Raw genomic sequence first — 18,216 nt, forward strand, 5'->3', positions numbered from 1 at the left:
AGTTATATTCCGTTGCGGACGTGATAATTTCATAAGGTTTTGAGTATGGTCAGACCAAAGATAATACAAAAAGAAAATACGTTACAACAGCTTGTAAAATACTCAATATCGTTTATTTATCGTTCTTTTCATGTTTTCTTTTTATTAACGCGATAGCGGCAAGGATTCCTTTCAGCGGGAAATCCGGCGTCGTAATTCGTGTGTCGAGAAAATCCGGATCGGTCGAGAGGGTCGTGACGTAGCACGTGGAGCTGCTGAATATAAAAGTGAATAAAACATTAGATAACCTGTGATTAATTGCGCCGAAAAAAATTGGGGTGATTAGATTGCTATCGAACTTGCGACTCTTGCGTCTCGAGTCATACATGCTGCCCCTAGGCTCTCGAGGCAGTTTTTTTTCCCTTTATTGCATGGAAGTGCAACGCTTCCGGGCTTCTGGCCTTCCTTAACAGGCCGCAACCCGCAAACCCGTCATACATAGTCACTCCAGCATCCTGCTTTAACTTTTTCCGCGCATCAAAATTCCGCCAGACACACAAGACATCACGACCAAACTCAAAACTATGATGAATAGTATCCGACTGGTGACGCAGGCGGTATTTCACTGTCAATGGCACAAACGTCACCTTAGCACGAAGCCACGTTCAGACATGTAAGGTAAAAAGGGAAGTCTGTGGACCCTACTGAACACACATCCGTTGCACCTTTCCTCAAACATATATTCTACTGACTTTTACCCATGACCAATATTTAAATCTGTTGTCTATGCGTCACGGCCCTGTTTTAAGCCATCAGTTTTCAAATCGTTCTTTGCTAACGTCTACAGCAGATTCATTCACATAACCTTTGTTACCTCTGAACCCTAGAACCTCAGAGAGAGTGACTGCGTGTGAACATCTGAATAGATACTGCTGCATTCTGGAAAAGTATATTGAATTGTTTCTACAGATTTACAACACATTGCCCATGTGTCGTCTTCTTGGTTAAATTTCTTGCTTAGCCTTGCATTCTAAGACACAAAGACCTCATTTGAAAGATCAGGGTGCTGGCTCTTGAATTAATACAGAATGATTCCTTCTTGAGCTCCCGTTCCATTTTCTATACAAGCCTAGAGTCTGCTTTTTTCTATTCGACTAATCCAGTTCTCACACAATGAGTTTGTGATCTGGCGTTCTCGGTTTATTATTTCTTCCTTCCGGTGTGCTGCATACTTGCTGGTTGTTTTCTTGGCCTTTTCTGCCACTGTGAGTCGACGCTCTTTCTGTACGAGCATTTAAATACCTTAGCTGCCCATCAGTTATCATCCAGTCTCCTCAGGCGTTTTACATGGCGTTTTTACTCTGAGCTTCCTGTATATCAAACGATGCCTAGCCCTGTTCCACTGTGCTGCCTCATTTGTGATTTTGCCGTGGGAACTAGTTCTGATTTGTCGACAGCTGCCGGATTTATTTCTAGCCCCAATTGAGCTTCTGCTCTTAGGCGTAAAGAAGTACAGGGGCAATGAAAAGAAACGCGAACAGAGCGGAGTCTAGACGCTCCGCTATTCGCATTTATTTTCATCACGCGTTTACTTTTATGGTAGCAAAAAGACGCTAGAGTCATCCGTGATGCATTTTAGGACGACTCTAACGTCTTTTTCTTACCGCCCAAGTAAAAGCGCGATCAAAAGAAATTCGAAGAGCGGAGCGCATAAGCGCAGCGTTGTTCGCGTTTCTTTCCATCGCGATAGTACGGTCCCAAAAGTATGCCCTGCCACCATTATTCCTTTTCAAATATCTCTGAGTACTTCATACCCACTGCACCCCCATTGATGCTCTATGCTGCATTATCGGGTGATCTCCGCCCTTCCCCGCAGGGGCATCTGCAGTATGCAGATAATGGTGAATTGCGACACCGCGGGGTCCCGAGCATCCGCAGGGACATCCCCGCAAGGGGATGATGTTGAGCAGTGCGCCACTAAGGACCCGAGCACCCGCACTTAGCCGTGTGTGGCGCAGCCGTGCCTGGGGAAAAGGTGATCCTTGTAGTTGAGACTAAGCTGAGTGTTTGGACCTTTAATGCCCCTCGGCGGAGGCAACGCAGCACTTCGGCTGTGGTCTGCAGACGGTACCTCTGGCCTGACCCTGCCAGGGGGAAACGGCAGTCGGCTTTTCCTGTCCTTCTCTCCATTTGTCACTTTCCTATCTTTATACTCACAACTTTCCTGTCTTCTTCTCCCTTCTTTGTTTTCCCTTTTTTTTCTTGGCGGCTAGGGTTAACCTGGTGTAAAATAACTACCCTGTGTTGCCTTATATGTGGTTGCACTTAGGGTGTACAGCTGGCATGGGCAGGACTTGGTTGCAAGTTTCTGTCCTATCCCCTAGTTGGTCTTCATGATGAGTGGCCGGCACCATGACCAAAAAACTTTTTTTGATGGCTCTGTCCCTTTACAAAAGTGATAACTCCCTGAAAGAGGGCGAACTAGCCTAACTTTCTGCCTTAGAAACGAAGCAGCTGACTTCCTTCTGGAAAGAAAGGTAACATTCCGGAAATTTCATGTTATCCGTAGCCATGCTGAAGAAAAGCAAGCAAGAAGCATATCACCGCTTCTAGTATCAAAATGCTTGATAGATGCCTTGGGTCTTGGCTACAAGGTATCCAAAATGGCCAGCGGCGACTTATTGCTCGAACTACTTGACGATGTGCAATAATCAAAACTCCAAAATATTTTGTCCACAGGAGGCATTCCTGTCTCCGTCACTTTCCACCGATTCCTCAACATTGTCCGTGTCCGAGGCGTAATCTCAGAAACTGATTTTTTCCTCATCAGAGAAAATGAAATGCTTGAAGGCGTCACTGACCAAGATGTCATGGTTGTACACCGGATAAAGGTCCGGAAGGACAATAAGAAGATACAGGAAACACTTGGACCTCACGTTCAAGACCAGCACATTGTCCGACACAATCGAAGCAGGATATATGAAAGTAAATATAAGACCATATATAACAAACTCTCGCAGATGTTTCAATTTACAGAGCTTTGGCCGCAGCCCTCATACTTGCCGCGGTCGCAAAACTTGCGCGAAATGCACTTCGAAGGATCAGCCCTTAAGATATGACAGTGCCCCTACACTGCGCAAACTGGAAAGGAGACCGTGTTGCATACTCCACGGTGTGTCCATCGTGGAAGAAAGATAAAGAAGTAATTTCTTTGAAAGCTGAAAACATATATTTCAAAGTAGCAAGAAGGCGATTTGCTCAAACTAAAACGCATTCTCCTTCACTGCAAAAACAAACTTCGCTGATGTGGTGTGTGAGCGGGGAGCAGCACACCAGGCCTCGACATCTGTCCAGACCACACGCAGCGAGCCTGTGGCTGGGCCATTCGAGCCTCAGGGAGTAGTAGTTAACATTACTCCCCTAACCCGAAAGAAGACTACGCACACCGGCGCCTTGGCGGGCCTTAAGACCTCTTCCCACAGGTCGAGGTCCAAATCGAACGTTCACGAGCCTTCTGCATGGTCGTCCAGCGTCTCTGGAGAGGCGATAGACGCGAACCAAGGCAGCCGACTCCTTGGATCGATAACAAAAAGAGACATTCCGAGTCACGGAGCCAAAGCCAAGTTAATCTAATTTTCACCCCATAGATACACAACACTGAGATGGCTTTCATAATACGATAACACTAACGACTATACTGTAATGATTTCAATATAATGGCATAAAATACATCTTAAACTCCATCTATCCTGCAGCTTTATTTCTGCAAGAGACAATAATAGATCCTCGGCACACGAATCTGCTTAAGAAACATAGTTTTCTGCCGTGACAGAGAGGGGTCGAGCAGGATCTAGGGAGGCGTAGCCTTCATAGTGAATCCCGGGGTAGCAGCTCGTGAGCTGGAAGTAAAAACTAGGTTCGAAGCAGTAGCAGCCACTTTTCGGTGCATACCAAAATAATTAAAGCATGTTCTGTGTATCTAGAACTTCACCTGAGTGTAACCCGCCGTAATTTAGAAGACCTCTCAGGGCAACTCCCAGAGCCTTATCTGGTAGTTGGCGATTTCAACACATATTCCTCTTTTTGGGGAAGCGAGAAAACAGATACAAGATGTCAAATTATCCAGGATTTTATGATATCGAATAATCTTTGTTTAATGCACACCGGTAAACCCACTTACTGCTCTCCGAGCTCGACAAAAATGAGCTTTTTAGATTGAGCTTTTTTTCCCGTCTGTTTGTAACGATATTAAACGGGATGTTTTAGACAACCATTATGGGGGCGATCATCTCCCTGTCGTAATCAGCCTGTTATCCCCACCATCAGTCACCCGACAAAACCACGGCGATGAGGATTGCTGGTCACTGGCCAAAGTCAATAAAGATGCTAAGACGTTTCGGGAGCGCTACGGCTCCCTTGTTCACTATGAAGCAATCGGCGCACGGATCCGTCCTTTTGTAGCACTCAGTAGCGTTTTTAATGATTTAGCATAGATAGGATGTAGAGTCCCGTCATTCCTGTTTAGTGTGTTAGACGATGTCTGTATGATAAGCGACTCAAGATTCTGCCGTGCTGATGTGTTCTTTTCTGTTGTCAATATCTTTACTTGATCCCAGTTAATCTCGTGGCCGGATTCTTGCACATGCTCGGCGATGGCGTTAGATGTTACTTTCTGGTTTCGGACGTCGTTCTGGTGCTCTCTCAGGCGTCTCCTAAAGTCCTTTGTCTCACCAATATATATTGATGAGCAATCGGCGCAGTCAATTTCATACACTACGCCTGGAAACCTTTCACGAGGGAGCCTGTCCTTCACATTCACCAGTTCTGTTCGTACCTTGCCAGCGGGGACGTGCGCGATGTTGACACCATGCTTGCGGAAAATACGTGCAAGCGCTTCGCTAATTCCCGCTACGTGTGGGACAGCAGCTCGTTTTTATTTTGGTTTTTCTGTGCTCTCGATTTCTTCGGAGGCAGGCTGATTCGCTGGCATTCTTCTTTCGGTGTTCCTGATGAAGGAAAGAGGATAGCCGTTTCTTCGCAGATCGGATTCTATTATTTTCATTTCGCTCTTTAGATTGCCATCTATACTGCAGACTTGTCTGGCACGGTTGATCAGGGAGACAACCACAGACCGTTTGTGAGCGACTGGGTGCACAGAACTGAAATGTAAGTATCTTCCAGAGTGCGTAGGTTTGCGGTAAACATGAAATGAAAGGCCAGTCGGAGTACGGGTTACCATGGTGTCCAGAAATGGGAGGCCACCGTCGGTTTTCTCCTCAACAGTGAACTTGATTGAGGGTTCAATGGCGTTCAGGTGGTCCAGGAAAAAGGCCATGTGCTTGCGCTCCAGGACACAGAAACAGTGGTCCACGTATCTTAGAAATGTTTTTGGTCGCGGCTGGAAAGTAGTTAGGGCTTTCTTTTCGATGACTTCCATCGCGATGTTCGCCGCTGTCACCGAAATTGCTGCTCCCATTGCTGTGCCGAAAGTCTGTTGGTAAAAGGTGCCATTATACGTAAAATAGGTGTCAGCGAGACAGAAGCGCAATAGCTCGCATAGCTCTACTGCGTCGAAAGGGGCCCGATCTTGCCACGAGTCTTCATCTTCAAGGCGGTGCCTGCAAGCTTCAACGGCCAGATTGACCGGAACGCTGGTGAATAGTGAGCAGACGTCGAAAGACACGAGCATGTCGTTGTCTTCAGGGACGATGGCTTTTACCTTGTTGATAAAATCGGACGAGTTCTTGACGTTCGTTTCTGTCTTTCCAACCAGTGGAGCCAAAACACCGTGAAGGTACTGTGACAGCGAGTGCACAGGAGACCTCCTGAAGTCTACTATTGGGCGTAGAGGGGTGCCTTCTTTGTGAACCTTTGGAAGCCCGTAAATGGCGGGTGCCGAGCCGTTCGTACATAGCAGCTGATAGTAGAGGCGTTTCATGGATGGTGGAAGGCCCTCGAAGATTTTTGCAAGCATTTTCTGAAGAGACGTCTGCACCTTTGATGTGGGGTCTTTTGGTAGTCGGCGATAAGTATTCTCGTCCTGCAGCAATGTTTCCATTTTTTCCCGGTACGAAGAGCGGTCAAGGATTACAGTGACATTGCCTTTATCCGCAGGAAGAATTGCAATTTCATCGTTGGCCTGCGGGCTACGAATTGCCTTGCGTTCGTCTTGAGGCAGGGAGTAGTCTGGTGACGTCTTCTTCATACGAGACAGCACACCTATCGCCTTCGTCCTTACTTCATCTTGAACGTCTCGGTCGAGAAGTCGGACCGCTCCTTCGACGGTGCAAGCAACCTTTCGTGGGTTCGGTACTTTCCCTTGGTTGAAGTTCAAACCTCGGCTGAGTAGCTTGGCTTCAGCAGGTTTCAGATTGTAGGATGACAGGTTCTTTGTCTCGAAGATAATTGTTGACCCAGTGCTTGTTTCTTTTTCAGCAAGTAACGCTTGCATCTTCTGTTCTTGTGATTTCGAGTACTTTTCCTCTCTTCTGCGTACTTCCTGGTTGGCGACTAATTGAACGCTGGCAAGAGTGTCGGGAGCGATGAACTCCAGCTGGCGTTTTGCGAAGAACAAGTCCGTTTCCAGGCGTTTCTTTGTTAGCTTGCATTCTTCTATGCGTGCTTGAAGCAGTTGACGTTCGGCCTTTGCGACGACCTGGAGACCGAAGAGGGTTTTGACGGGTTTCTTCAGACGCAATGATTTCGGGATAACTTTAGAAAACTTGCAGTTGAGGTTGAAGTGCTAATGCGTGCGAAATGCAGCGAGGCTGGCCGAGATGCTTACAAAACGACGAATTCCGGTGATGGCCGGTTGTCCAAACTGATGGCGCAGATTGATGTAGTCGAGGGTTTGACGGCATACCGTCTGGCAAGGAATCATGGTGTTGAGGATTGCTGGTAACTGGCCAAAGTCAATAAAGATGGAAAGACGTTTCCATCCGAAGAAATCGAGAGCACAGAAAAACCAAAAGAAAAACGAGCTGCTGTCCCATACGTAGCGGGAATTAGCGAATCGCTATTTTTGTACCATTGTTGAAGCCGGGAAAAGTGCCTACCTTCCCTTGCAGTTACAGGCCCATAGCCCTCACAAGCGTCTTTGCAAAATCCTTTGACAGCGTTCTGAACATAGGGCTTGTACTTGAATTCCGTGAACTTATTGACATCCGTGAGTGTGGATTTAAAAAAGCATGCTCAACAACCGACCATCTTGTCCGCGTTGAGAACATAACCCGAGAAGCATTTATACACAGACGAAATTGTCTTGCGGTAATTTTTAATTTAGAGAAAGCCTACTACATCCTATGGATGTTTGGAATTCCACGAGACCTTGGAGGGCTTGGCATCCGCGTCAAGATGCTGAAATGCTCGGCCGATTTTTTGTCGAACTGCTCATTGCAGGTGCGCCTCGGTACCACCTTTTCGAACAATTTCACTCAAGAGTACGGTGTGCATTTTAATACTACACTATTCATTCTAAAGATGAATTCCGTAGCGAAAATAATTATAAAGTCCATCATCTAGTCAGTCTATGTCGACGACCTCCAGATTGCTTGCACATTCTCTAGTGTCACATCGTGCGAGAGGCAAATGCAGCTGACACTAAATAACGACTTGGGCAGATAGAGATAGTTTCAAGTTTTTCACGCAAAAGTCAGTAGCTGTTCTGTTCTCGCTTAGAAGAAGACTGCACACTGATTCCACCCTTTATTTGAGTGAAGTCACACTACCAGAAAAAAACGAGCACAAATTTTTAGAAGTAACTTTTGACAAAACACTCACATTCCTGCCACACTTAAACACCCTTAAAAAGATAGCTTCTCGATCCTTGAGTATACTACAATTACTCTCACGAAAACGCTGGGGATCGATAGAACATGTCTTTTAGAAATTTACCGCTCCGTAGTTCGCTCTACCTTAGATATAGAGGCTTTTTGTATGGGCCTTCAAGACCATACTCCCTTAAACGATTGAATCGTGTACAAAACCTAGTTCTGTGTCTCTCAACTGGCGCATACCGAATGTTCCCCATAGTCTTCACGTAGACACAAATGAACGACCCGTTGTAAACGGAAGATCCATGCTTATGTGTGCGTATGTACTGAAAATAAGGTGTCTACCAATAGACCTGTATTATGCCATAGTTCGTAAATGCAAATCCAGAACACTCTTCACCAACAAAGCGCAAGCGGTGAGACCTCTCGTTCTCTACTTTGAAGAAAAATGCCAAGAAATAAACATCCTGGACGCACTTCCCGATATTGCACATTCATAAAAAAAAACCACAGGAATATATACAGCTAGAGGTTTTTCCAATAAATGAAAAATGCGAGAAATGCACAGCATTTTACACAGATGGTTCTAAATCAGCACTCTAAGTCGGGAGGGCGGTAATTAAGGGAACTGAGAGAAAGTAGTCAGGCTGGCTAAAGGCGCTTCAGTTTTCACGGCAGAATGTGACGCCATTGTGGTGGCTGTAGAAAGAATACCGAAGAAAACATTGAAAACAGTGTTGTCTGCACTGGCTTCCTGAGCGTAATTACGGCACTAAGCTCCAGAAATGCAGTCCAACCCATAATAGAAGACATAACACATAATGTAATAAAACCTAATGCACCAGGACGTACAATAAAGTTCTTCTGAGTCCCTAGTCATGTGTCAATCAGCGGGAACAAGAGCGCGGATGCATGTGCCGCGCGTACCCATAATGCAAAAGTAAAACAAGTAAACACACCTCATCAAGACTGCATGATTTTTGTACAAAACATACTGCGAGCAAAACGGCAGACTTCATAGGACATCGAAGTTAACAGCAAGCTGCACTTTATGAAGCCCGTCCTGGGTGACAGGAAGGCTTGTGGGCAACAGGAAAGTTTGTAGAAGTAATTTTATTTCGTCTTTGCATTGGGCCCACACACACCTTACGTACTACCTCCTTCGTCCTTCCACCTGACAAACCTAGAGAGAGCTGTCTAAGAAATGCGGTGGTGAACATACAGCTAATCACATTTCATTCTCATGTGCGAAAGTCGAAAGATTAAGAAAAAGTAGTTTACTAAATTTTATAATGATTGCATTCTTTTTCATCCAACACTGCTCTTAGGTGATATTTAATTGTAGCCATGTCATGTGTTTTTATCTTTTTTTAAGAGAAGCAAGTTTTCTCGAAAAACTGTTAAGTTTGACCCAGTGCCTCGCTTGGTTTTATGATACAACTCAGCCACTTTCTTATTCCTGAGAAGAAGGCTGAGGTCTTTATTTGGTTCACTGAAAGCCTCAAGATTATTTCCCAGCAAAGCATGGTCGCTGAGGTTAATCGACCCTCTTGAAATATTTCAGTAGTAGCCATTTCTAAAAATTCTTTCTTTGCCATCACATGGTAGTACAAACTAACATTTTAGGCCCTTAGCAACATCGATGATTGTTCACATTCCGCAGAAAACATTTCCTATACCTCCAGCTTTGCGTATGATGGCCTTAGTTGCCTATGTGCCATAAAACCCAGCACAACCCTCCGTGCCTTTCGCCTTAGTTGTCTTTTCGTGCTTATTTACGTATATCTCTGCTTTGTTTACCCATATCCAGAGATACTTGTATTCTGCCAGCCTAGGTATCTCATGACCTTGTAATATAAGCACCTGATCAGTATAATCATTGGATATCATCAAACCGGACTTCTTTGCGCTAAAGGTAAAGCCTAGACTCTAGGCCCTAGAGTATATCCTTCGTCTCGACAAGTATTAACCAGGTTCTCCGAAACTTCCTGGCTATCAGCTCATAATACAATATCGCCAGCATGCATTAAACAAGGGAGTCTTTACTCTCTCTTTTTCTCTTTCCTCTTATCATTCAACTCTCTTCTATCTGCACGTGGCAGCGGTGGTGGCTCGGCTTGAGCCAGTTGGCAGGCCCGTGCATTTTCCTTTTCACTCTTCTCAGTCGCAACCAACCCAACCAAACCAGGGCTTCATCTTCACCGTGGCAAATGACGCTGCCCACATGCCTGGACGACACTCTTTTCAAGTTCATGCTTCCTACCTCCTCAGTCTGCCCAATTCAGACCCTCATTACTACCACCGGTGCTATTTAACCCCTGTCAGTGATGAACGCATTGCCCAGACGAAGATAAGTCCTCTTGTAGAAACGTTGGCATGCGGACTGAGGCTCTCCATCAACCTTTGTCCACTTTTTTTGTGTTCTCTCAAAAGTAGTCGCAGGAGGCGAATTCCAGTTTCATGTAGGTGCCGTGATATTCACGCGTAACTCAAACAGTATTTTGTTTACTAGTACCACTAGGAAGCTAGCTCTTATTAATAGCAGCTTTACTTGCTCAAAATTAATTCTCATCTTCAGAGGTGATATAGCAATCCAACGTTATCTCCTTTCGCTAGTACGACCAGGTGGCTTTCTAACAGGCCAGACGCCAGCCTCTGTCTCAGGCTCTCTTGTTACGATCTTTGCAAACTGCCTAGTCAGTCAAGCTTTCTTTAGAATAGCGGAGGGTTTTCGCGACGCAAGTAGAGGAGGTAGCTTTTGATGAAGCCAGGAAAAAAGCAGATTAGTGTTAAAAAGACCAAAAATATAGAAAGAAGCCCAAGTTAGATCGACTCAGGAGGGCCACATCGTTTCAGCATCGGTTGCGGGACCGCATGCTTCGGGCACTCTCCGGGTAGTTTCACTTCCGTGCTCTAGTTAACTGTCACGGATCGAAAGCAGTGCCCGTAAGGTCATGAACGGGAAAGTCGGAAACGCAGAACTCCGTTGCGAAGCAATACAAACATCTAATCTCGTCAAGGCTTCATCTGAATGTGGTTGTGGTGGTAAGGTACTGAAAACTTTTTTCGTTACTGCAAAGCGTGACCACCGTGAAGCTTTGGAAGGACAAGGAAAATGATAGACAATATAGTGTACTGTATCACTAACGAGTCTGAACTGTCAAAATTGGGTAAACCGCTCCCTCAGTATGATTCACCGTTGCTATTGATAAATAGGATGTTGACCTAATTTTCAAATATTCACCTCAAAAACTTCTTATCGAATACCACTCGTTCATCAATACATGTAAATGCAAGAATCATTCTATAATACTATGATGCTATTTAAAACACACTTTTCACGTTCACTTACCCATATTCAAGGAATTTCAGAGACATGGTAAAGTCCGCACGAGAAAATTGTTGCCATTTCCTTGACACAGGTCAGAATTCTCCCACTGGCAGTTATCTAAGCATAGCGGAGCTTTCGGTGCATATTCAATCTGTTACTATAAATGATGAATCGACTTTGACTTTAACATACCTAACTGTGAAGGCATTTGGGTCGAATTCGATTAGCTATTCCGTGATAACGATGACAGAAAATTATACTTTGCGCATATGAACGGATCACCGTCTTCGCCAATAAGCGAATTCTGTACTATACTTTAAGAGAAATGAAGAATTCTGTCATCTGAAAATGGAATGTCGTAATAGTCGGTGACATGAATATTAACCCTCTCGACGAAGTTATCATTGGGGGCAATAACAACAGCAGCTTATTCCACTGCCTTCGAGTGCATCCTCACTGTTCCAACTCGATGCACCACTGCTGGTATTAACAGGCTTATCGATTATGCTTGGACTAATTTATTATCTCGTCCAGAACCAGGTGCCCTTGACATAGACATCACACATCATTTCCAGATATTCATGCGCTTTCACAAGACGGCTCCAAGTCATAGCGAAAGATCATACACTAAGGTTGTACTAGATAGAGAAAAATATTTTACTGCGGCGTCAGAAGCTGACTGCCATTGGAATAAGTGAGTAGCTAACCCACAGCAATCCTGTTCGCAGTTTTTAACACTTCTGACTTCATTGCCATTCACAGATGGAGAAAATGTAAAAAAATATTAGCTTCGTCACAGAACCCCTGGATAATAGCGAATCTTCACAGAGAGGAAAGAGCCGCCGCGGTGGCTCAGTGGTTATGGTACTCAGCTGCTGACCCGAAAGACGAGGGTTCGATTCCGGCCGTGGCAGTCGAATTTTGATGGAGGCGAAATTCTAGAGGCCCGTGCACTGTACGATGTCAGTGCATGATAAATACTTCAGGTGGTTGAAATTTCCGGAGTCCTTCACTAGAGCGTCTCTCAAAGCCTGAGTCGCTTTGGGACATTAAACGCCATAAACTAAACTAAACTAAACAGAGAGGAAAGAAAGCCTACAAAAAACAAAAAGACAGCCCTTCCGCCTCAGACATCATGTTGGATGCAAGAAATACAAAGATACCCTGCCTGCATTGCTGAAAACAACTAAGGGAGCTAATGATAAACAAAAGATTCGTAAGTGCAGCAACAATATGTAAAAGATGTAGGACATAGTAGACTTTTTTTTTGGAAACGAAAAGCACAAAAAATAACTCTGGTCTAATATAACTGTGTCAAGTACAATAACCCCACAAAAAGTGCAACAGATTTTAACTGTAGTGCAAGTGATTTTAACTCGCCCAGTGATGAGCTCCAGCACCCATCCAGTTCCCTCCCATCCTACAGGAAACAGTCGATATAATCCCTACTCCGTAGATAAAAGAAGTCCTTGCCTCGATAAGATTTATTCTGCTTATATTAAAATGATTGTACATATCATTAGTGCTGTTTTATCGCATGTGGTGAACCTTAAGTTTAACCCAGTATTTTTCCTCGCAAACTGGAAAGGGAAAAAGTTACCTTTTTGTCTAAAAAGGAGATCGCTTTTTAGTGCGTTTTATCGTCCGCTTTTCTTTTTTGAAGGAAGTATTTGCAGATATCATTGCTAATCGTCTCGTGAAGTGCTGATATAAGTTTATTACTCTAGCGACATTCTATGTATTTGTTCTCATAACAATAACATGGAAATTAAGCACTGCAGTAGATAAAGGCAAATTTCTAGGAGCTCTCTTTATAGTCCTGTGGAAAGCTTTTGACACCACTAATCATCTAAATTTGTTCATTAAACACGAAGAAACTGGTGCAAGCGGTCCTCCATTATTACTGCTAAGACATTACTTGCACAGTACACCACAAACTGGCAGAATTTCACGTGTCTACTCTGATGCTCTCTTTACTAACTCATGTGTACAACAGCGTTCTATTTTGGATCCCCTATTATTATTAATTTAAATTATTACGTTACCAGAGTGTCTCAGTTCGACCACTTGCATATTATATGTCGATGGCAGTATAATTTATAGCTCAGTCAAAGGCATTAGTAATGTATCAAAGTGTAATTATGTCGTGGACAACCTTCTATTTCTGTGCAGTCTACATGATTTTCGATCATTTCAAGCGAAAAAAGTTTATTGTTTTCAGCTCTCATTAGAGGCCGCAAATATCCATTCGTCGCATCTCAGTTTGTCAGCATCTCATAAGAGCAAGTGATTTCTCCTCATTGCTTGGCGTGTATTTGGACCGCAATTTAAAGTTGCATAACCACATTACCATCATAAACAAGAAAATAGCTTATGTTCTTAGAATATTTATTAAATCGATCCATACTTTTCTAACCGTACATTATTATCCTTTTATTATGCATTTATACACCCACACATGAGTTACTGTCTGGGGTCCTAGGGGATCAGTATTATACTCACCTCGGATCAGTGCAGAAAATACAAAACCAAGCATTCGAATAATTACCTACAGTTCTTTTTACCCGAATGTTGCATTTCTTCGCCCCAAATATAGCACCCTTTCATTATGACAGCTTATTAGGCACTCTTGGTATTCTGATATAAAGACTTGTTAACAATCAAATATTTTTTTCCTTCATGCCACAGTGTTATCGTGGAAACGCCAAAGCAACCGGGTTTATTCTCAATAACAATCTGGTGCTGCCTCAGGTACGAACTAGATACAGCAAACATTGCATTTCTCATCAGCTGCTGTCTGGAAGAGTTTGCCAACTGAACTAAAATATGTTAACACACTCTGAAACTTCAAAGCGCGATTTAAACTAATAATTCTCAGCGAGGAACACTCAGTGTGATTTATTTAGTTATTTGTTTTTATTTTTTCACCTCTTGTATTGTGTACAGCTTCGTATCTCTGGAAACTGCTTTTTCAAATTTCATTATATTAGTTTGAGTAGTTCATTACAATGCCACGTGGTCTATTTACCTTTGTTAATAGCTGTTACTTTCTTTTTACATACACAATCCGCGTTTAAATCCATACCCTCTATATTCTCCATATTCATATATTCATTTGATATTTCGCGCATGCTGCTACATGCTCCATTTCATGTATTTAATTAAGAGGTCCCATACGACTAACTGACATTGGGACCTCCTTCAGTATTTTATGAGGTACACATCAATTCCCTACTTAAAAAAGGACTCATTATGATTCTGAAAGCCTTTCTATACTGCGCACACACATCTAAGAAAGACGCCAGAGAGGACGAAATTCTCGTTTAACCGCGGAAGCAAACGGGAGCGTAGATGCGTTCGCTGTCGAAGCGTCTATATACAAGCCACTCAGTGTTGCTTGGTCTCCAAGAATGCTCCCTATGTGTGGTGAGATATATGTTCTGAGTGTTTGATGCTCCTATGGATACCTCGCTCGAGGCTCGTTGTTGCATCTCGCTCTCTTCCATCGTTTGAATTAGTGATGTAAAGAGTGCGCACATACGGTCACGCAAGACGTCGTGTTGCCAAACTCATCAGTGCAAAATACTCCTTCTTTCATTTATTTGCGAATAAGGTCTAGAGGGATCGTAACAGGCATACAATAAAAAAAACTGATATGATGGCGAGCGTAGGGCATTTAACCCTTTTGGTAACGGCGCAATTGTTTTTGTACAAAAGTTGTTTTCGGGCAGAACGGTTGTCTCTGTAAAGATGGCGCGACAAAACCTTCCGACATAATCTAGGCACACGGCGAACAACTGTCATAATTCTGCGAAGGTCCCTATTACATTCCAGACGACACGAAGAATCGGTGGGCCGCCGCGGTGGCTCAGTGGTTACGGTGCTCGGCTGATGACCCGAAAGACGCGGGTTCGATTCCGGCCGCGGCAGTCGAATTTCGATGGAGACGAAATTCTAGCGGCCCGTGTACTGTGCGATGTCAGTGCACGTTAAAGAACCCCTGGTGGTCGAAATTTCCGGAGCCCTCCACTACGGCGTCTCTCCTTAAAACACATAAACGAAAACCAAATACCGAACAATCGGTAAACCAGAAGCAGGCAGAAAACAATGCTCACCGGAGGACAGCAGTTGAGGTTTTGGGTTGGTTTCTTAAGGTCTTCATCGTGCCAACTTACATCATCCTGAGGCTCATTGCTACTACTAGCATTTAAAAAATAGTTCAAGGGCCAAAACGATCACGACACCGAGGTCGTTTGCAAGAAGTTCCGGCTATCAGGGAACATGGCATGCTCGCTAAGAAAATTCGCGAACCGCACTCTTCAGTCACGCACAAAAATTCACCGCTTCGTGGCAAAGTTACAAATGACATTAAAACTTATAATGGACTTCTTAAACTACGTGACTCATAGCCTAAGAAGGGCAGTGGTAGCTTTCATTGCGCGCTATATCTGTGAGTCACCGGTGGCCTATGCTCACCTCACACGGTAAGGAAAGAGCTAAGCGTTTCTCTCGTGGCGTGGACCGAGTGAGTGCGTTACAAACTTCGTAAACTTCCAATGAGAACGCAAACACGATTAACACGAGCATTTGTCCTCCGCCTTTCATCATATTTGCGCGTGCACTGACGCTTTCTCAAGTATCCGTGTGAGAAATGGGGCTAACATGCTAATGTCGGCGCGTTAGGCTCCGCCGTCGATAGCCGCTTAATCCCCAGCGCCTATAGGATTAGTCAGAATGAATGAGCAAGGTTCGCCTGGCTGCCCGCGGCACTGATGATGGATATTGGAGTTGGCCTTACCCTGTCGACTACATAATCTGGAGAGCTGAGTCGGAGCCTCGGCGATAGACGTCTCGTAGGCTGAGCGACGTTCGTTACGACGGGCAGGAGTGAGAGGAAATCCTCGTGCTCGCCGGCGCGGCCGGAACACCAGTGCTCAATTGTTTGTCCTCGCAACTCCCGCGCCACCTTACTCTTCTGCGTGGGCAAGAACGACGCCAGGAGTATATCTACCAGGAGCATGTCGATTGAATTAGTTATTTCGATACCAACCCTTTGGCCAAGGGTATTCTTGTAGCAGCCGTACATTACAAGAAAATGAGGAGTACAAGACGCAGAAGATGCAGAAAAGTAGAATTACAAGAATACAATGTCTGGAGATAGAATGATTACAAAAATTTCAATGATTCCCCTTAGCCACGAAACACCGTGATTACTACGCCGGTCAGTGGAGTATGCGGTCGAGCATTCCTTTCATGTTTTACGCAAAAACAGTAGAATTGTTATATTCATTAATGACCGCGGTGTCGTATTGACGCCAGCGGTGTGGTTGCCTTTAGAATCAGTACAGCTAGTAGCTCCATGCTCCATGCAGATCACAATAGTTAATGTCAACAACTTGCAAACATTAACTAAATTGCTTGCTTATATGAAACAGTACGGATGAAAAACAATTTATATATCTACGTTGCCTTTCTGCATATCACTGCAGAATGGCACCTCGTGGTAGCCGTCTGCACCTGCGGACTTTTGATGATGGTGGTGATGATGATGGTTTTATTTTAACGACGAAAGGGCGCCTTGAGTAAAGAGCATAATGAATATGTTTGTGGTTGATGAGACCTGTTCAAGATCCCAATTTACCATGCACCTAACCTCAGAGAAGCATACACAAGAGTGCAGACCCGAGGTACGCCTGCAGACTTTTAGCCGTTTTTTCCGTCATTGCGTAAGCACTAATCCGATGGGTTCTAACCCGGAGCAAAATCATTCGTTGTCTGTTCCGTTGTTTGTTCGCAGCTGGCCTAGCGCGAGCACTCCGTCCTGCAGCACTGCCCGCTAATCGGTTTGGTTTTGGTTTTTTGGGGTTTAATGTCCCAAAGCGACTAAGGCTATGAGAGACGCCGTAGTGGAGGGCTCCGGAAATTTCGACCACCTGGGGTTCTTTAACGTGCTCTGACATCGCACAGTACACGGGCCTCGAATTTCTCCTCCAAAGAAATTCAGCCGCCGCGGCCGGGATCGAACCCGCGTCTTTCGGGCCAGCAGCCGAGCACCATAGCCACTGAGCCACCGCGGCGGCTTGCCCGCTAATCGTTGTCTTCTGCGTAGCACAAATCCGTAATTTCGCACTGATTGGAATACAGTAAACATTCTCTGCAGTTTTCATGTTATTGTCCAAGATACAATTTTCATGCATGAATATTGCTAATTTCCTTCGTTTGCTTTGGGAAATTTCTCGCAGGATTTTCCTAATCGTTTTACGCATCTGGACGTTGAGATTGGGACATTGTTAAAATGAACGAGTAATTACAAAAAAATGTGCAAATGTCGGGTATCCTTTCTTAAGGCGATGCTGAACCTGGGTAAGCGCTGAATATTTATTCAAACAATGCGCTAAAAAATACATTTTGACTTAGAATGAAGATAAGAAAAATGAGCCTGTTAGTTTTTCAATAACACATCGTGTCTCTTTTGAAATACGGATGTCATTCCATTCGTCCCAAACTTGGTGGGATGTTTTGAGGCGATAAGGAGCAGAAAAATACTGTGGTATCGAAAATGAAAGTTTACATTGGCAAAAGAATTGTGTATTGTGAACATACATGCTTGGCAGAAGAAGTGTGACCTCTAGCTATAAAAATATTAGGTTCGGCTAGTTCAATGAAAGTAGAAATTTTGTCGTCGTTTCCTGCAGTTGCCCTTTTATCTCTTGATTACATTACTTGTGGCCTGGCTTAAACGAGGACGCAGTCAGATTAATAAGGTGTGCTTCCGCAATAACTCGCAGACAGGTGTATTGTTTGCGCAGGAATTCGGAATAAAAGCGGGCCTGTTAGGGTTGAATGTCAGTAATTAGCGATAAAAATTTGAGGTGCACATTAAGTAGTCCTCGCCTTAATCGCGTTAACTCGTGCCTGGATCAAACCATGTCACTACGCACGTCTGGCAGACTGCAGCTTTTCTCTGTCAAGCTTTCAAAATCTATTTTCAAAGTCTGCTTCTGTCAAGATCTACTTTTTTACCAAAAAAAGATTTGTTTGAGCAGATTAAAAAGGTGGCTTTGGAAGAGTTTCTGAATGTGAAAACCTGGATGTCACTGAAATAAGGAATGCGTTTGTAGATGGCAGGACGAG

The 18,216-nt window shown here is 44.2% G+C and overlaps 1 protein-coding gene across 1 annotated transcript in view; it reads right to left on the minus strand.

Annotated features, from left to right (window-relative positions):
- The window catches only part of LOC149353692 (uncharacterized), a 33,008-nt gene extending 16,906 nt beyond the window's left edge, over positions 1-16,102 (minus strand). The window contains exons 1-2 of the mRNA XM_089575848.1: positions 15,881-16,102; positions 5,216-6,634 (exon numbers count right to left, since the gene is read on the minus strand). Coding sequence (XP_089431974.1) covers positions 5,216-6,634; positions 15,881-16,102 — 1,641 coding nt within the window. The remainder of the gene's footprint in view (positions 1-5,215; positions 6,635-15,880) is intronic.
- Positions 16,103-18,216: the final 2,114 nt, after the last annotated feature.

The sequence above is a fragment of the Amblyomma mixtum genome, chromosome 3, assembly GCF_055824585.1.
Source record: "Amblyomma mixtum isolate Tamu chromosome 3, ASM5582458v1, whole genome shotgun sequence".
In the NCBI taxonomy this organism is placed as follows: domain Eukaryota; kingdom Metazoa; phylum Arthropoda; class Arachnida; order Ixodida; family Ixodidae; genus Amblyomma; species Amblyomma mixtum.